Source organism: Sipha flava, unplaced genomic scaffold (assembly GCF_003268045.1).
Source record: "Sipha flava isolate LNK unplaced genomic scaffold, YSA_version1 75_pilon_pilon, whole genome shotgun sequence".
Taxonomy (NCBI): Eukaryota; Metazoa; Arthropoda; class Insecta; order Hemiptera; family Aphididae; genus Sipha; species Sipha flava.
In genome coordinates, this window is record NW_020273615.1 from 2,135,923 (window position 1) to 2,158,150 (window position 22,228).

A 22,228-nucleotide genomic window follows, 5' to 3' on the forward strand; every position below is an offset into this window, starting at 1 on the left:
CCCTCCCTGCTCCCGTTACCCGGTCCACGTGTCCGAACGGTTCCGTCTCCGCGCGCGCGCGCGCGACAAAAGAGCAACGACGACTACGCCTACGATGGAAGTCCGACGTGCGGTGATCCGGCAGTGATGAGCTTCGCGTTCCGCGCGGCGCATACGACCCCGAGACGTGCGTGTCGCCACCGCCTCTGCCCGCACGACGGTCGTCCGGAAGAAAAAAAAAAAGAGGTATCTACACGTTTACGGATTTATCCCCGCCGTCGTTGTTCCGCGATCACCTTGACGAACGCACCACCACAAGTGCGGTCGCGGGGTTCCCACGTGCACCCAACACTAACGTTGACTGATTCCATGGGTTTTTTTTCCATGTTTTTTTTTTTTTTTTAATTCGTCAAAGAGCAACGCGAGAAACGCAATTTTTACATTTTTTTATTCGTTAAAACCACGTTTTCACGAAAACAATGCCGGATAAGAATATGTGATATTTCTAATCGTAACGATGTTGTGTACTGAAATAAACGATATCAACGCTAGCAGGTAATACGTCGTAGGGATTTTTTAGTGTTGACGCCAGCATTTTTGAATTCAACACGTTTTAATTGTAATCGATTTTTTTCTAATTTATATTTTTATATTGCACCGAATTGACAGTAATTTTGATTTGCACGAGCGAAAACGTAAAAGATCGTACAAGTGGTATGAGTTGACTAATAAGTTCTGAACACTGAATTCGAAATCTTTAACGGACAACGCAATCGACCTCTATGGTTGGCAACGAATCCACTAAGATCATCCGCATTATAGTATATAGCCGTTTGTACGTACGTATTTATATATATTTTTTCGGAAATCAGGCTGCACGTAAAACACATTTTTATTCGGTCGATTAAAAATAGAAAATCAAACATTTTAATAAAGCACTTGTTATAACTTTTGTAATCAATCATTTATTTTTGGCACCTCGAACAACTTGTTTTCTAATAATTACTAAAATAATTTAATGGCTAAAAAGCAAATTCCTATTTGGCTGCGACTAAGTTCCAATTATTATAATTGTTTATTCACCTAGTTTTTATTGAGCGTGTAAGCCATTGTGTTGATTCAACAAAATTAATTAACATTAAATAATACATCTCACCCAGTTATATTTATTTTATTTGCTTACAAAAACCTAATAACAATAATTGTTAATTATTAAAATGCATTTCAAAATGTGTTATTATTTATTATAAACGTATTTTATTATTAAGTAATTCGGTTCTAGATTAATCATAAAGTTCATTAAATTAATTCAATCTAAGGTGCTATTGACACATTTGTTTATAGATTCTAATTATAATGTACTCGTATATATACGGGTTTTATTATGTTCGTATTATTTTGCAATATTATATGTATTATATACTTCAGTATTAATTAATTTATTAAAACTATAATACATACTATATTTTATTAATATATACTATACTACTCTAATACTATTATACCATAAGGATTTCGTTCTTGGATAAAGAGTTACTTAACGCACAATATAATCTTCAAATTCATAAAAATTTAAAAGATTAACTAATACGTACATGTATCAATTTAGTATCTATCAGTATACGTGAGTATATCACTATATGTCTACGCACTTTTATTGTCGGTCTACTATAATTTGTCCATGTTTGTTAATCTTGCAACGAGCACACTAATATATGTTATTCAATTCAATGCCTGCATATTCATTTTTAATTTAAACATTGATTATAATGTGCATGTTAAGTTTGATAATAGAACGATCTATTTTATTTTTTTAGTCCCGATTTCAGTTTTCGGGCGGTTTTCCTCTTACTTAAAAAATGTCTATTCCAATATTTCCTATAATTAAACATACTTCGAATATATATACATACATACATACACCCATACACACACACACACACACACACACACACACACACACACACACGCACATATATGTATAAATAAAAATAATTAAAAATAATTAAGTCACAGATCTGGTAAAATATAGTGATCGGTTGAGATACCGGGACATTTTTATTTTAAATTTAAAATCAATATACCATTTATACCATTTGACTTCATATCAAAAGATAGTTTATATTATTATATTAGTAATAAATAGCCAATATTTTTGTAATGAAACTGATTAAACAACAGAAGAAGAAAAAATCACATTTAGTATAACCATTGGACTTTGATATAATTAATTTAGCACCACTTTAATAAATATTTAAAATTATTAGTATAATATATTGATAATACTTGTATAACTTAGTATCCAGTTTATCTTTTAAGTTCCTAAAGTTAATGTTTTTAGACAACAGAATAATTAATATCGTTATGTTTTATAATATTGAAAAGTGCACCGTAGTATTTAATACCAATCAACAGAATACATAGCAAACTAGCAAACACAGTATCCATCTTGAAATTAACTTCCATTATAATTAGACTGTGAAAGTTTCATTCATAATTATTGTTTTTAAACGAACTCTTGGCCCATATGATTCCTACTAACCTGTTTATTTTATTTAATGAACAATAAAATAAAGTTGACGGCTGTATCGTTACATATGGTGTATCACGAATTCTTAATGCTATATATAGCTTAAAGGTAATAAAGAAGTAAATACCTATTGTACCTATTTTAGTATTGAACTGCTATAATGTCGTTTTATTTGTTTTGATAGTTTTCAATTATACATCAATATGTCCGAGTGACTATGTTTAAAAATTACAATTGATTAATTTGAAAAGCGTTTACTATACCGACTTCAATAAATATATCATTAGGTATTGTATTTTTATAAATTGGTCTCAGTTTACAAGTATTGTCTGAACGATTTTTTAAGTAAATATTTTTTCAGAAAGAATAGATAATGTTTTTGAATTTAATTTTGTCTAATAATATAATAAACCAAGTTCACACCATGGGTAATAATCAATAAAGGTTTGATCGAAGCTCGATCTCGAAGTCATGAAAAAAGTTTTAAAAATATTTATTTTTATCTAATACTCTATATCTAAAACTAAACTACATATTTTTACCCGTAATTGATACAAATTGTTTATGCTAAGGCATCTTATTATAATTGTTATTGTCAAAATATATTTTTAAGTTTTAATCATAACACAATTTTTTAGTTTTGATAAAAAAAATGTAAATTTATTTTACCGAAATAATGGTTTAAATATACTATTATTGGTTTTTATAGTAGTACTGTTTAACTATACATATTTGCTTTTTTTTCTTATGGTTCTATGTTGTGTCCAAATTATTCAATAATTAAGAGTATAAAGAATGTTTTATTGGAATTTTATTTTATAGAATATAACACGAGTAAGAAAAGAATCAGCGATAATTTAAATCAATTTGTTAAAAATGTTATACAATATTTATAAATATTTTGTACAATTCAATCGTAAAATTGTAGAATAGATTAAAATGTAAAACATTATTTCGTAAACAAATAATTTAATTACTAAGGAAAATACTTAATTAAATGCATATTTATTTATATGAATCAAATAGGTAATTAATTAACTTGAAAGCAAAAAAAAAAAAAAGAATGAAAAAATTATACAAGTGGTATTTTGCGGTATTAATGTGTTTTAACATTTTTTGTAATAATGAGAAGATATTTTGAAAGATAATATTGAATATGTTGATGATGTTATTAAGATTTCAAAAACAATTTTTTTTTAATGCTCAAAAGTAACCGGATATTTCCAATATCATGTACATTTTAACAAAAAAAAATTGTTAGTCATTTCTAGTCTACTAAATTTTAGAAAATATTACTAATACGGAATAATAATTATTACATTTTTGGAAATTTGTCAATAATTCTCACTCTACAATTTTCTAATATTTTATCATAAATATAATATAATTATGTACTTAAGGATATAGGATTACATTTTACATTTTACATTTAAATTATTGATTTACAAAAAGAAACGACATAGGTACGTACTAATTAATTAATTTGTCGAACGCACATAATCTTGAAAATGTTTGTTATTATTATTATTATTATATGGCGTAATAATAAAACGCCTGTACAAATTATAGCAAAAATACGTGCTGAAGTTTAATAATATTATTGTGGACTTCTAAAAATGTAAATGACGTTGAATTTATAAATATGTTTATCATTATATTCACACGATAATATTGATGTGCGTAGAAGAACACAGAAGAGAAGTAACTAATATTATTACGTCTTTTGTTATTTGTTTAGACTAGTGTAATGGTATTGTGCACTACACGTTCAATTCATCAATTCCAAACATACAAATTCAGTATTTCTATATAAGTTTCCGTACGACTAAATGCATAATCGAACAATTCATTACGCATAGTGTTTTGGCTATTTTTAAATCCAGTGATAAATTCAGCGCGGGTGTTGTGTTTCAAATTTTGTGGTCGACGATTTCATTAATGTTTTGTTCTAATTTCTGTAATCGGCGTGTTTCAGACTATCGCATAGATACTATTGAGGGGGCTTAGATCCCTCATTTTTATCCATAGTCCCTCCTCATCCCCTAAAGTTATAATAATATTTTACGTTGAGCTCATAAAAATGATTAGGACTGTTTAATTAATAATGAATATTATGTACTTCTATCGAAATATGTGTTTATGTTTATTTATATAGGTTAACACGCTCGTAATAGCGTTTTTAATTTTCAATATCTATGCTTTCTCAAAGTTTCAATAAACATTGAAAATAAACCCAGCGTCATTTTTCGATCTACACTCAAATTAAAAATTAAAAAAAAAAAAAATTAAATTAGGTTGAATGATCAATAATCAGTTTATACGAGAAATAAAATTCTATGTATGAATTATTTTATTGAAAATGAAAATGTATTTGACACTTAAGCAGTCGTACGGGTACGATTTGTATTGAAATTCAAACCATCGTTCACACTTCGATAAAACGATAGAGCTAAGTTATTGTTGGGTAAACTATTGAATGTTTTGGTTTGACAACAATTATTGAATGTTCAATAAATCATTTCTTGTGCATACATCCTACTAATAAAAAAAAAACAATTGCTGGATAATATTGCGAGGAGGTAGAACATTGTTTGGTTAAACACGAAACTTGTAAAATTTCTCAGTGAAGTTCTTTCCAGAATGTTCACCCCAGTTGCGCTTATGGTCAAGTTGGACTATTGATAACGACAAAAACATGTGCAACGTGACACAAACATTACCGCGACAGGAACACATATATAAACAACAGGTGCACAACGCCGAGTAACAGCTGTGGTAGAGTCACTTAGTCATACATTAGAATCAATTATTGCGCCGCACGTCTCGCCTTCTCGTTTAGCATATTATTGAAATAACAATATTGTATTAATAAACGAATTGCGTCTAAAATGTATTTTACCGTTGCTTTAACGGTTGGGCTAATGTACATAGTTAGGAACAGTAGTAAACTACACGGTTCATGTGCGATGTATTTGGAAACGTTGATTTCACCTTGTGTTTGTAAGTAGTGTGAGTTTTACTATTTTTCAAAACGTACACTACGTACTATAAGCCTTTGAATCGCTTAGAATATTACTTTCGAAATAATTATTTTTAATTTAATTGAATTTTTTATTATTTATAGTAGGACTTCTAACTATTAGCATTTGTGAGATTTTTTTTTTTTATATAAGATTAATAAAACAGCATAATAAAATAGAAGTACTGTTCACAATGTGAGAAATCCACTCGTAAATTCTAAATTTAATCTTTTCTATACTTGTATATTTTACAGTTTTTAATTTTTAGAGCATATTTAGCAGTATGTAGTTTTTAAGTGCTATAAAAAGTCATATTGTGTCATACCTACTCATATATCTTATTGTATGCCACGTACTGATAACTGTTACGATTTTAAACGCGGTTTTCCATTTACATTGTTCATATTTATAAACACTGATGTCTATCGTTGATAGAAATTTATCTTATCTCTCGTGATGAGGATCGCATTGACCGGCGATTATATCAATTGATAAATTTGATTTCAAAATACAACATTTTACTTTCAAATAAATGTCATAGATTTAGTTTGAGATTATATAGTTTAGCATAAGAAAATTTCTAATAGTTTGGTGAAATTTTCAAGATACAAAATTAATAAATTTTAAACAATTTATATTGATGTTTGATTGGAAGTCTGGTTGATGGGATTCTCTTAGTATATGAGGTATATGGTGCTTGTTTCTCAAAACTTCGAACTTGCAACATTAGGTTGGTATGTGTTTGACTGTGTATTCCACTCTACATGATTTACATGTAGAGAGTCATTACTGTCATGATGTGATAGTGTGTTGTGAATGTCCATTTCGGAGGCGGTTTATAATAATTTCATCTTCTTTGTTAAGGCCAGGGTTTCGCCATTTATGGATATTGTTTTTTATTGTATTTAATTTGGTAATTTGTCCCATCCAGTGACTGCCATTTGAGATATAGAACCTTCTGGATATATTTCATTATATCACTGTAGATGATTAGATTTAGGGTTAGGGTGTCAGTAGATAAGGTTGCTTTGGATGCTTTTGGGACGGCTATATCGTTGTTATCTATACCACTGTACCTGGTTATAAATAAATAAATAGGATATCCCTATTCCTTTTTGGCATACTTAATGTGTTTTTTTTGGTTTAGTTTCGATATCTCATCGAAATGAGATCTGTCGAGAATGCCTATGAGATTACTGAGGGAATCGCTTAGTATTAAATAAACATAAGTTATTTCTTTATTTTTGATTTGTATATTTTTCTGCTTTGTATATAGCTTGCGCTTTGGCTGTATAGATAGAGCATTTTTGTGAAAGTTTGTTGGAAGTCTTAAATTTTCTGTTACTATTGCTATCCTAACCATTTTCTATTTTGAATGCATCTGTATAGATGTGTTTGTAGTTATTATATTTTTTTTATTGTATTATCTAAAAGAGTTCTATAAATATTTGAGATTTTGTTTTATTTTTTGTATTTCAGAATATTTAGGTTTATGTCAATGCGCATTATCCCTAAGGGAATATTCTGGGATTTTCATTTTACTATTTGATATGGATATAGATATTTGTAGTTAATCGCCTTGTTTTATAATATATAACATACTATTCCTAGGTATTTGTTTCCTGAATTGTTTATGTTCTTAAGTGTTCTGGCTGCATAGAAGAGTGATTTGTATATTCATCTTATGTTGGGAGGTAGTTTGTTAGCTGAGTTTCTCAGACTCTCTAGGGGATAATTTTTTCCATTATTTTCGTCATTGTATTTAGCAGAGTTATTGAACTGTACCCATTTAAAGAATTTAAATTAATTTTATTCTCATTGTTCTGTTTTGTATTTCAGGCCCACGACCTGCATGCAAAAGCATTGAGTTTGATAAATAACTATCGAATCAATCAAAATACACATTTTTACGTAAATACCATTAACAATAATAAAAAATAAGGTATATGTCAATTTTTCAATAAAATAATAATATTTTATTGCATAATTAGTGCATGTTTGATTCTTTTTTAAAACATATTTATATGTGTTCAAGTGCTAGAAGTCCCTAAGCTTAATTATTTATCTTCAATGCAATATCATGATGCACCACAGTAAATTATTCATAAATTACTAAACCGTTAAACGTTCTCGTTAAAATTCAAATTCAAATTGAAAGCTCAGTATTTTTTCCCAGTCTTAAACTTATGTTTAATTTATGAATACTTCTGGTAATTATTTTATTCAAAGTGTTGAACTATTATAGTTATTTCTGATATGTTCATAATTCATAAATTAAACTGCATTCCGAAAAGTGCATTTTCGTTATGTTTACCTATAGTAAATATTTTAGTATAATGTTTGTGTACCAGTTCTGTGACGATATCCTAACTTAAACCTAATCGCAAACATATGATAAAAAATAAAAAAGTATCTAATAGAAAAAAGTTATTAATAAATAAAAAATAAAAAAATTATAGACGAATATCGTTTGGCGATGGCCGGTTTTTTCTCTTCGAATCGATAATATCGAATTAATAATAATAGCGCAATAAAAAAAAAAAAAAAACAGAATTTTGAGTATCTACTCAATAATTTGTCATTCTGGTTCATACCGCACGGCCGCCCGCTGGCAAACGTTTAACGTTTTTGGCCGGCCGTCAAGTGACCGCAACGATATTACGCGTTGGACGCATCGCCAAAGTTTGACCGTTCGGCGGCTCGCGAAGTACGTGGTCGTCGATTGCCGTTGTATTGTTTTCTTTTTTTTTCTCGTATTAATATATATGGCCCCGAGATGCGTAGGTAACGGCGGCGTCGTCGAGCGCGCCAAAGGTGGCGGGTCCTCGTGAGACCGTGCTGCGGTAAAAAAGTAGCTGAAAAAAGGTTCGCGATACGTTCTTGGCCGTTTTTCTCGCTCAGTCGGTACAGTTCCGAGCCCAGCGCTCATCAGCCCATGGTCCGAATAATTTGGAACGAATCACCGAAAAGTGCAACAGGTCAATGGTTACAATGTTTTTTATCTTAGACTACCAGTATGAAACGGTCCGAATAAAAAAAAAAAAAAATGATAAAATATTTTCCTCAACAAACAGGAACGAATTCAGAATTTTCGTATTTTCAAAACTGTACAAATTATATACTTCATCTGATCAACGGTAACGGAGACGATTTTGATGAGAAATTAACCATTTTTTTATGGTATCGATATTGATCCTACATTGCGATCCCACACTTACACGTAGAACATAATTTTCAATAATTTGATCAAAAATGGTTTGGACGGTGATGACTCGAATACTGAAGAGCAACCGAATTATACAATCTCTTTAGTTGCACGTAACTTTTAATTAGACTCAAATTTTTCATAACGCACATATACGAGAGTAACAGGTAGTGATTAGTCATAAATGAATAGTTATTCCAACTGATTTTGTGTTAAACATTTATATTTAAAGACAATTATTTTCGTGATCATAAGAATGAGTTCACTATTTTTTGTATTGGTATTAAAAATAATAAACGGGTATGATATGAGTAATCATTTCATAGTAAGATTGGTTTTAAAATGTCAACACTGAAGTGATTCCGTGTTACCATTTATCTAACACTATTTCAATTTTCTTTTGTTAGCTACGCATTTCATAATTTTGTTTTGAAATTTAAACATTTTACGATATACATGAGTTGAGGACAAAACCTAACACCGATTACCTATTTGGGTGAATAATTTTAACACTTCTAAGTTCTATACTGACTGTGTGCCTTTATCGAACATTAAAAAATACGTTTTATTATTATTTTCGAAGAAATTGTTGTTCGTAGTTTCTCGAATATGCGAGTATTACTTGAACGGATGAAGTTATTATTAATAAAATGTTTGATAATAATTACGTAAGATTAAGTTTCTTAATTAAAATTGTATGAATAAAAATGTTCAATAATCCTTCATTTCACTATTTGAGTAATATGTATTAAACATTAAGCTAAAAAAAATGGTTATTTGCTATTTATAAAAAAAAATTATTAACATAGTGATATGATAATTAAAACTAATTTAGAACATATTTTAATACAATTTAAATACTTAATACTTTATTATGTAGCAAAAAAAAATATTATCAACTATTTATATAATCTGAATAATCTTATTGATATATTTAAAATAGCTATTTTCAAATTATATTTTTTGCAGTGTGGATAGCTCAATATCCTCGATATCCTCTGACTATTACTGCAGTACTTATTATTTTTGGTCTAAATTTTTTTTTAATAAACTTTTGTAGTCTTCAATAAGTTTTATACCTCTTTCCGTAGCATTATTTTTTTCAGCGGTAGTTTTTTCAAAACATTTAAATCATTTTAATTCGAAGGAAACTAATATCAAGTTAAATCTATGTATTAAAAAATTGATTGGTTTCACTTGATATAAAATTGTAAGTTTTGTTACGTATTAAATAATGTTTATACATATATATATGGGGGGGGGGATTTTCCTACCATACGCGACGTGTGTGCCTCGCACGACATTTAGTTTACTTATGCCGTTTATACAATAAACACGTTATTACAATTCATATCTATAAACTGTAATTATACTGATTAACGTTTGATCATTGCATTTATATTAATGCAACAACATAACAAGTTTCATACGTCATTAAATCCAAAATTAATTGGTCATTTACTATAACTCATTTATTTATTTCAAGTAATTCTTTTTCAAGTAAACCTCCGTATTTTCTAAATTAAAATTATAATGTCGTTTTATACATTTTTTGCTTCTCTCCACTCGGGATTCTCTTCATTGCATTTGATAATCAATGCTATACATAAAACCCAGCCTTCCAACTTTTCACTGACTTATTAGAAATTGTTAATTTTCTTAAATTTTTATAATATTTAGTGTATCTGTGAATGCTATATCGATGAATATATATAGAATATAAATTAATATTTGCCCTTTTATTTCGTGGCTTCCCGTTCTTTTTCTTGCTTGTTTGTGTAACTCTCTTCATTCATTTTATGATAATTCTATTTTAATTTCTACAATTTATTAATTCAAATTTTATCCGTTTTAGTTGGTATTCGTGCTTCCTTCCAATATATCAACACTTATTTCATTCCAATCTTTACACGGTTTTTTTGTATTGAGTTTTATAATGCGTACATTGAAAAATAAAATTCTTAATACAGTGGAACCTCGATAAACCATGTCTCGATTATTCATGTTCGCGATTAACCGTGCTCACTCTTCCAAAATTATCGTCGTTTAAAATTTTTCGTCTAAAAAGTTTTATTAGATTGGACGAACGTACTTTTATATTTCGTACATAAAATACATTATCGAAAAACATAAACGACCTTTTCGACGATAAAAAGATGGCTATATATGTCACAGGTAGATAAGAGTTATTTAAGATTAATAGAGACTTACTAGAGGTTCTTCAATAATCATATTTATCTAATCACGTTATAATTAATACATATAGAAAATTTTCAATTCTGTCAAATTTGTTCCATACTGTTAAGTGTGTTTTTAGTATTTGCTATTGCCGTTTCGTCAACAGTCATTAAGAAAATAACATTGTACATACTTAATATGCATACAACATTGTACATTTTTTCATAATTCGTTTAATAAATTGTCTCGATTAACCATGTTTTTCATTTATCTGTGTTACCCTTCCCCACCATTACCACGTATAATCGATATTCTCATGTATTTAAATATTAGACTATAATTTGTTTCTAGTTATTTCATTATTATAATGATGGACTAAATATATTTTATCACGTATTATCTTAACAGTCATTCTAAGTCTTAAAAATAACTTAAAAAGAATAATAAGTATAAATAAGCAAAATTAGCACTTGAAATATCAAACAATAAACGCGTGACAACGTCAATATACTAATACTACACTAACATATAGCCTACAGTAACTGAGAAATACACAGTCTTGTTAAGTATTATATTCGAAAACCTACTTATATTCAAATAATTTTTAAGTATTTGTCGACCATTGTATTTTAAATAGTCAAAAAATACTTTCTTTGTATTTTTATTCTATTTCAAATTCCAATTACTAATATTTTCGTTACGTACTATTTTAGATTTTGTTTCAAACATGTAATTTTATAATTATTCGAACTTCTAAAATTATGTAAATTAGATTTCGTTAAATAAGCAGCTAACGTAATGATTGAAACCCCTGTTGGTCTAGACATACGGGACTCAGACCACCGCTGGTTGGATTAGTCTTTATCTTGAATCTATAAATTCTCTTTCTTTTCATTTTAAAAGCTGTAACAACAATAATTTGATTTTAAATCAATACTGTTACTATTTTATTATTATTTCATTAGAACTATTAAACTTAATTCCAATGATTTTATATACTTGAAGTATATGTTTTCGTTCGGTCCCCTCTTTTATCATTTTTAGATTTGCGACCGACTGTAGTCAATATTTTTCTTGTTTTTTTCCATAATTAGGTAAGTATTGTCTAATAACTGTACTTATAATCAGAGTATGTGACATATATGAGTAACTTTCTTGTACTAATTAAAGTATATATGTATTTTATTTTAATTGAAATATGTATAAATCAATTTTAATACCCATCTATTTCCGAATAATGTACAAATATTTTAAAATAAATTTATTGAACCAAAAAAAAAAAATATTTTTAAATGTTCTGAATAATATTAAAAAATATTTTCATTACTATTTAAATGCTTGAACAAAATGTATATAAATAAGTATTCTAACAATATTAAAAAAATTTTTAACAAGGTTGGAAATTAGTTTATGATCCACTTATCTTATCATATACATTAGTAGGTAGTGAAAATAAAACTGTTATATAGTTTATATAAGTATTAGAAGTATAGAAATCATAAGAAATTTATTTACGAGGATTAATTAAATCAATTAAATTTATAAAACTATAGTGAAGCAAATTAATATCGTAAATTATAATTTAAATATCAGTTTAAATGTCATAAATGACACTGAACATTCAGGCAAGTCATTGTTGAGAATTGTAATATAAACCATTGTTTGATCTACATATGGTCTGTACGAAACAAGGATCTGATATAATGTAATATGTGCAACAATATTTTTCGTAACATTCGCGTTACAACTTCAACAGTAAAACCTAGTCGTTTTGCTTGTCTAATACCAATTAATATGGATAAACTATTAATGTTTTTGAGACGTTTACAATATGAAATAGTTTTAAGTGTTAAGTAATCAAAATGTTAAAATAATATGTAAACATGTGCTAACCTTGAATTATTTTTGGATGAACTGTAAAAGTGGTTATTAATTTAGTTAAAATGAAGTATAAAAGTCAATTTATTTTAAAATTTTGAATGTGTAACAGATAAAAATGATTATTAAACCGTTGTAGTTTGTTAAAAATTAATAAAACAAAATAAAATAAAAAATATATTTTATTGTATATTTATTTCTGTTAATTGATTTTGAATTTAAGAAAATATGGTAAATAAGTGTAAATAATTTAAAAGTGTGAATTGAATATTAGATAAATAAATTTAAGTTTTAAAAAAAAAAATGTAAAAAAAAATCCTTTCACATTGTACGTATGCTTCACGATTCAGTAAAAAATAAATTCACTTCTTTTAACTGTGAAATGAAAATGAATCGATTCGTTGATTCGTAATAATTTTTTGCGCTTTCTAACGCAGCTCTTGTAATTTGGTAATTATTAAACTTCCAGTGGTTAATCAGCGTTGACCACATTGACTTAACAGACTAAAATACAATGTTCTTACGGTGTCAACTCGCTAATCACTACAAATACATCAATCGTATTAAATAATTGCGATTAAAGCGGAAAAAATAAACATAAAAACGTTTTCGTTCTCAAAAGGATTGTCGCGTACGAAATATGGGGGGGGGGGGTTAAGGAGCTGCGCCGGTGGCGTCCCCGAGACCACACGTCATCGTTGCCTGGCTTGCGATGAAGCATTAAGCTGGTTATACACTACGCGTTTTAAAAACGTGGCATTCAAAACGCTCGCGTTAGGTTAACTAAACACTATGCGTTTTAGACGCTAATGTACGCGTTTTATTATCTTGTTTTTGAAACAAATATTATCGAGAGCGTACACACGGGAAATGGTGTAAACTAACCTCGTTGTCCAAAATACTGTAATTTGGTATTTAAATGTAGGTACTCATATATACATCGTACAACGTTTTTGTTACTTTTTTTATTTAATTTATTTTAAAATGGCGTTAAACGGATTAGATATAAATACATTAGATGATGTAGAAGCAGCTTGTTTGTTTATGTATTGTATAAAAGATTGCAACAACGTTAGGAGAGAAAAAAAATAGTAGGTAACAAAGCAAAGCAAGTCGACGTTTGGTAGCCAAATAAACCGATTATAAACCGAAACGCTGCAAAACGCGATATCGCAAATGCCCAGTATGAATACAAAATGGTTAATACATTGTTTAATTTTAATTGTTGCGTCCAAAACGCTCAAAATTAAACCTACGGGTATCGAAGCGTTCGGACGCTCGGTTTTTCCCTGGTGTGAATATGACCGTATGTTGATGTGTGTTTGATTTTTGGCGTTCGAACGTCGCGTCTAAAATGCTTTCTAAAACGCTACGTCGAAAACGTATAGTGTGTAACCAGCTTTAGGTTTTCGGATGATATGCGCGAAGAGCCTATCGATACACTCGTTCGAATTCCAGTTGGTCTGGCGTTTCGAATACGGCTATTTTTATGCCACATGTACGTTACGTGCACCTCTTTCGGTTCTCAGCGGGGCTGGCACAGTAAAGACCACCCCGTAGTCTCCTGCCACGGGAGAACAATCGCGAAACGGACAATTTATCACCCTGTATGCTCGTACGGCTTTGTGCGTCACTGTGCGAGCGTGGGCGAAAGCGTGCCCGCGCTTGTGTGTACGATAAACGTATTGAGTTCGTGGATGCCTCTACGCGTTACGATCTTAATGCGCGCGTGTGTTCCGATTTAGCTGTAGGACTTTAAAATGATAAAAAGTAATCATCCTACTTTACAGTATCACGGCCACGTTTTTTGAAAAACTATAACTCTCTTATCGACGTTCCGAAGGTTTTTTATTACAATCGTTTTGCGGTCGACATAATAGTAACGGTCTTACGTTACGCGGAATATCCTTGTACAACTTAAATCGTTTACAACTGATCTCCAGACGGTGCTGAGTGTGCAAAGTGCATCTAAATAGATGGTTAAGAAAACAAGCGTTGTAATTGATAGTTAATCATTTGGTAAAATGTTCACAATTCCTGTCAGTTTTAAAAAGTGTTACTTAAAATTCGGTATTTGTATGGATCGATAACGTCAAAGAAATGCAAACCAAATTATTGTTCACAGCTTCACAACCACTACAATATAATGTAGTCAATAACGTTATAATAGTGGCTGTATTGTATTATTTTCGAATGATTTCAATAAATGTAGGTAAAACATTGGTGGAAACACGTTATCATGTTTTCTTCCGATGTGCTTATAGATTGAAAGCATGATAACGCAAAATCAATAATGAGACCTATAATTTACCACTAAACGTACCTTTTACTTTACGTACCGTAATTTGACATTTATCAATGTTAACGTAATACACATTTACAAGTGATATATAAATAGAACTACAATGTGCATTATTATTTTGAACAGGAGTGTGAATTCGTCAATACGAAAAGCATGAAGCAATCCGCATGAGAGGTAGAATGACAGCCAACAAAAAGCACAAAAAAGCACACGGTAACCAGCAAGCCAAAGAACCATACTACACTATTAGATACCTATTTATATTCGTAACGACATTAGGTAAGACGATAAATCTGATGTAACGATTTATACGGAAATTGTATCTTCTATAAGTATAATTTTATGTTTTGTGTTAAGCATCGGTGACGGTGTACCACATTCATAAAGAGTTGGTGAGACCAAAACTCGAACATTTGGTCGTTTACGAAGTAAGTCGCAACGCGATCATTTTCAATGTACTTATATACATGTGTGTGTGTGTCTGTAATAATCGTATGATATATTCTAAGTGCAATAACGTTTAATGTTTTAGAATTTGACTGATCGTGACCCAAGAGTCACATGTCAGTTTCCTATACTCAATCCGTTTCATCCGTCCATTCTAAAATACGTTTTTGTGCCGAAACCTATAAGGTGAATTATATATTTTTATGTTTTTATTATGTTCTGGTGATATCAACTCATTTAAATGTTGCTACTTTTTCCGGTTTTAGATGTATGGATCGGTCTTATCGTTTAACTTACATCGATATGAACACAGGCCTTTTACAGTTCAATGATACAGGGTTCGAAGAGTCCGGATATTCATTGGGTTCAAATACGCTTTATTGTTTTTATCAAGAAATATTTCGTCCAATTGATGACGATTTTCGTTTGGAATATGGACCGAAAATTCCTATCGTCGGTCTACATGAGCCACAGACTGATTTCATATACGTGGCCTGCACGAATTTCCTCGGGCTTACGGTGTACCACAATTTCCACGCTTACGCTAGGAGAAGGCCAGAAGTCAGAAAGTTTAAAGTGAATATGAAAATGATTCGACAAGACTTACTCGTTGACTTGCTTCGGGGCAGAGTAAAAATTGTAATTGTAATATTTTTCTTCGATAGGACGACATGGAACTGGGCGTGGCCGTTATTGGAATCGATTCCATATCACGGTTAAATTTTATGAGACAAATGGTGAATTCCTATCATTTCATCACTGAAGAAATGGATGGTGATGTGATGTATGGTTTTACTAAAGTGGGCGAGAACACTTTCCCGAATGTGATCCCAATGCTAACGGGTCGGTCATTCTTAACGGAACACAATAATAAGTTTGATGTACGTAAACGATTTTCACGAATGTGAGCTCATATTTTCCATTTTTGTAACACCACAGAGCTCAGTGTGATAAAACAATGACAAAATGTACGCTCATATATATATCTTCGAAGAAATACTATGCTAATATTTATCCGCAGGATTGGCCTTACATATGGAAAGACTTTAGTAAAGAAGGCGCCGCAACTCTTTACGCCGAAGACCAGCCAGAGTTCAACATGTTCGACTACTTAGCAAACGGTATTACTTTACAGCCCACTTTACATTATATGCGTACTTATTGGTTGGCCGTCGAACAGTCCATGTTGTACAAGATGAGCTCGCCTGGTTGCCTCGGACCAACGCCTAAGCACCTTATCTACTTTGACTATTTAAAATCATTCCTAAAAGTGTACCAAGACTCGCCGGTATTCTTGTTCTCGCTTTTCAATGAAGTCAGCCATGACTTTGTCAATACAGTCGGGGTTAGTAAGATTGTTATTTTTCACGTAAAAAAAAAAAAAAAAAACTATTTCCATATCCTTAATCTATTTAATTTCTGTTTAGGTGATAGACCTAGATTACATGCAATTTCTCAAGTCTTCTTTTCGCGAAGGGCTTTTTAACCGAACTGTGATTTTTGTACTCGGTGACCATGGAAACCGCATGGATTTCATTCGGCGGACCAAAGTTGGAACCATTGAAGACCGAATGCCAATGGTTACCGTAATACTTCCAGATTGGATAATAGCAAAGTATCCATCCTGGAAAGAATCACTCCGTGAAAACCGTATGAGACTGACATCCACATTCGATATTTATGCTACATTTAGACATGTGTTAAGTACATTAAATAATCGGAAAAAATCAACCGATATCGAAAAACAGATGCTTAATAATATCCAAGACGAGAACGTTAAGCATCATTTTTCAGCTGCTAGCACAGGCCTGTCACTTTTTGAACCCGTTCCATTGCTAAGAGATTGCAAAGAAGCTGGCGTGGCTCAATGGCTATGTGTTTGCCACGAGGGTCAACAAAAGCAACTTGATCCAGAACATCCATACAGTATTGGAGCTTCAAACGAAGTCATAAGGTATTATAGACTGTAGTAGGTTATACTATTTACCAACACCTAATTCATTTTCTTCTAACCCATAGAGTTGTTTAAGTTATCGAAAGCGATTGTGCATATATGGTATACTATCAAAAGATAATTTATGTATTTATAATATTTCATTACCTAATTTACTGAATTTTCATATACGATAATCTTATTTCTTATGTGCTCGACGGGCAAAAGTACTTATTTTCTTAATCGTTTTTTTCTATTGGTTTGTAATATAAAATAGACGATTTTTATAAGTGTATATCTATGAATTTATAAAAATATTTATATAATTGTAAATAAATAGTGATATTTGTAATAATCTTAAAAATATGCTGCCAAACAACATTCAAATGTATGATTATATGTGAGAATTTCTTGTACGAAAAATTTTAATAATAATTAAAACGTACCTTTCCGAACAAAAATTTGATAATTGTTTAAAATCTCCATTATACATATACTACATATAAATATAAATTAAGTAATATCATTCTTGATTTTATAATTATTTCTTAAATTTAACGTTCTGTATAATATTTATATAGTAAATTTATTTTTAACATAACAAAATTTTTGAGCTGCACGTCCCCAGCCTCTCCACCTCGGACTTTCGTATTCAAATTTTTACAGTCGTTTGTGCTTGTTTGTGCTTTCATTCCCGTCGTTTGTGCTTAACCCGTTTCCGAGTTATCGAACTTTCAAGGGGGGGCTGGGGACATGCTCAGCCCCCCCCCCCACTATCTTGGACTTTCGAGTTCAAATTTTTATACAGTCGTTTGTGTTTCATTTATGCTTGTTTGTGTTTTTATTCCCGTCGTTTGTGCTTAACCCGTTTCCGAGATGTTAAACATTGAAGGAGGGTGGGGCCTAAGGGCATGCTTAATAAATTCAGAATATATTTAAACAAACTTTTAGTGTATATTGTTTTATTAACACATTTTATAAAGTAAATTAAGTATATGTAAGTAACCAATTTTTTATTTATTATTGGCCTGTTTGTTTATTCGGCTACTCGTAAGCTATTGTATTTTCGGTATTACACAATGTTACAAAATATACTCGTACGAAGTGTTACGTATGAATCGACGTTGTGTGGTTTCGAGACGCAAAAACAACGACGGATAATAATCGATTGAACTGAACACTAAACAAATAATCTATTATTTTATATCTACTATTATCTTTATCGACATCCGATTGATATCCAGCGGGTTATACGGTCGATACGGGGTTATAGTATTATTTATACTTAAACAAAAATTACAACGAGATACGAGAGATAGTTTGCAGATAGTATATATTTGGAAGTACAGTGATCGCCGCTTAATGTAATCACAGTTAATGTTATCAAACGTTTATTGTTATCGAAAAGTATAAGTACGGGCCGGATATATACTTATATGTGTAAAGTATGACGGTTATTTTAATCAATACGCCTCATAATATTATCAGTTTGAGGTCATAAAATCATAATTTTGTAACATACAAAGTTTTCGTCGAATGTCTCGAATATAAATGTCTATACTGTTATTTATTTACCGTATATTTATCTACCTTTAGTTCATATAGCATTAAGATACTATCGTTGCTGCCCGTCGACCATTATCACGTTTGTATGTATCTGTATCGTGTGTGAGTAAAAATGAGTAAAAAACAAAAAATAAGTGACCTGGCAATTTATGATAAAATTTTAATTCTACAACGTTACGACAATTTACCAAAAATGGGACAATGAGAAGCAGCTATAAAACTACAAATTTCCCAACCATTATTGTATAAATTATTAAAAAAACGAATTGAAATAGAAAATTTAGCAACACTAAATTATTTAAAAATCCAAACATAAAGAGGATATGCAGTGAGAAAGAAGAACAGGTTGAATCAGCATTAACATTATGGTTTATTAATGTTAGAAAAAATGATGCACGCATTAATGGTCCAATATTGCGTCAAAAAGCTGAAGAACTTGCAAAAAAAAATGGGTATAGAAAATTTTATTGCCTCAGAAGGATGGTTTCATCGCTGGATAAAACGTGAAAATATTGTATACAAAGAACGTATGGAGAATAAAAAGACGCAGATTTCTCGGCAGCAGAAAATTGGATAAAAACTGAATGGTCAAAAATTATTTCAGAATATACGCCCGAAAATGCTTATAATGCTGATGAAACTGGATTATTTTATCGTGCCTTGCCTGAGCATAGTTATTTATTCAAAAATGAAAACGCAAAATGCTGTAAAATAGCAAAAGAGCGCATCACTGTCCTATGTTGTACAAGTATGTTAGGTAAAAAACAAAAACTTTTGGTTATAGGGAAACGTAAAAATCCTCGTTGTTTTAAATCAGTAAAATGTTTACCAGTTGATTATTATACCAACACAAATGCTTGGATGACAGTCAGTTATTTTTAATGAGTGATTAATAAAGAGGGATAAACAATTAAATAATAAAATCGTTTTATATATTATACATATTTATTTACATTTAATTTAATTTTTTTTATTTTATATTTTTAATAACTATGTATTATGATTACAAAATTTGACGCAACACTACATTATTCATTTTTTTTTTATTTAATGTAGGTTTTATTATTATTTATAACTTTCGTTTAATGTTATCAATCGGATTATGTTATCGGTTATGTCTTGTACCAACGTGATTACATTAAGCGGCGGCCACTGTATTAAGTCCTCTTAATACATTTTTTTTTTGATCGGTTGAAATATGTATCTATAGTTTTTAATTTGAAATTTGAAAAATTTGTCAATGTCTACAAAATAAGCATAACAATTTTAAAATATGTACTCTCCTGCAAAATCTATCAAACATAGAAAAATATTTATATATATATATATGCAATATATGCAATATATTACTTTCAAATTTTAGATCTGATATCATGGCACCGAGAAACGGATTTATTTTGTACTCTGATATATTTAACAAAAATAAAAAATATATGCAAATATATTTATCTCTAAATAGTCAGACATGTTATAATAATTGTTAAGATCCATGGAAAATAGTAACATAATAGGTACCTATACTGGTGTACAATATATATATACATTATATAGCATAAAATTAAAAAAAAAATGCTTGGATTTGTATTCAAATACTTTGTGAGTATTCGTAAAATTAATTTTATAATAGTATTTTAAAAGTATTTTTAATACTTTTTATTCGAATACTAGTATTAGTATCTTAATAATTTTTCAAAAGTATTGTTTACAAACCGTGTTCACGTTTAGACACGTAGGTACGCATAAGTTTCAGTGCGAATTCGCAGTAGCCTGTCACATCTTAACTTCCGTAGCCGGATAAAATGGTCGCTTAAAAGTTTACCCAAATTTAAAAATAACAAAATAAAAAAGGTTTCATACAATTTTAAAAACGTGTTATTATTATTAAGTTTTTTCAAAATGAAAATTCATTAATAATGATTATATCGCTTAGGGGTTTTGGAGAGAAGAGCTCTTATTGTTTTAAAATACACGTAAAAATGTCAAATATTTAAATTTGTGTACGCAAATTAATTTAAAAAAAAAAAAAAAGTGGATCATTATAAAAAAAATCCCAAATAAATCAGAATTTTCTGCTGTAGTTTGATCACAAATCTACACAAACGTGGAATAAACAAATAGATCAATATGAAATAAAAAATTGGTTAGTAGGGAGGCTAAGTCCTTAGACCCCACCCTCCTTCAATGTTTAACATCTCGGAAACGGGTTAAGCACAAACGACGGGAATAAAAACACAAACAAGCACAAATGAAATACAAACGACTGTAAAAATTTGAACTCAAAAGTCCGAGGTAGTGGGGGGGTTTGATCATGTCCCCAGCCCCCCACCTTGAAAGTTCGATAACTCGGAAACGGGTTAAGCACAAACGACGGCAATAAAAGCATAAACAAGCGCAAACGAAGCACAAACGACTGCAAAAATTTGAACTCGAAAGTTCGTGGTGGGAGGGCTGGGGACATGTAGCTACATTTTTGACCATTATAATATTTACCTACAATAACATTATGAACCGAATGCGATTGATTATATATTGGTTCATCACAGTGTAAACATTTTTTATTTTATAGGTATTTTAACGAATTATTGGATGGTTTTGAAAATTGCGCTGAAATTAAATTGGCTCTTGTAGAACATGCATATTTGTACGAAGCATCGCAGAAATACGATGATGGAAAAGTGTACGAGAAATCTATTCAAATTACATTCAAAGCTACTCCAGGTGATGGGTACTTTGAAGCTACGTTAGGCATGGAAACAAAAAACGGATGCCAAACATTTAAAGTTATTGGTGAAGTGTTTAGAATTAACGAATACGGCCATCAAGCTGATTGTTTATCGAGACCGGTGCTCGCCAAAATGCCAATTTTAAAAGGGATTTGTTATTGTGATTCATTATAATATATTATTTAACTGTACAGATGTATAATCATTAAAATGACTGAAAATTTAATATAATACGTGTATAATATATTTATATATTATATTTATATACAGTTTGCATATGAAGAAAACTATTTTTAACGAAACGTATATTTTTTAATAATACGATAAAATTAAGTGTATACTCGTGTCAATTTAATGAATACATTTTTATTGTGCTATGTTAATATTCTTAATTATAAATAGAAAATGTGCTAAATACTCTAACTTATAGTAGCTGCTTGTTTGCTTATTACTTATGTTAATTTTAT

General features: G+C 30.0%; 1 protein-coding gene across 1 annotated transcript; it reads left to right on the plus strand.

Annotated features, from left to right (window-relative positions):
• Nucleotides 1-21,952, plus strand: LOC112692603 (the record flags this gene model as incomplete). The annotated part of the gene is given in 9 exon segments (XM_025567331.1): nucleotides 1-225; nucleotides 15,219-15,371; nucleotides 15,450-15,520; nucleotides 15,625-15,725; nucleotides 15,806-16,115; nucleotides 16,205-16,420; nucleotides 16,561-16,884; nucleotides 16,967-17,493; nucleotides 21,605-21,952. Coding segments are annotated over 8 exon segments (1,992 nt in total). The 3' UTR covers nucleotides 21,936-21,952.
• Nucleotides 21,953-22,228: the final 276 nt, after the last annotated feature.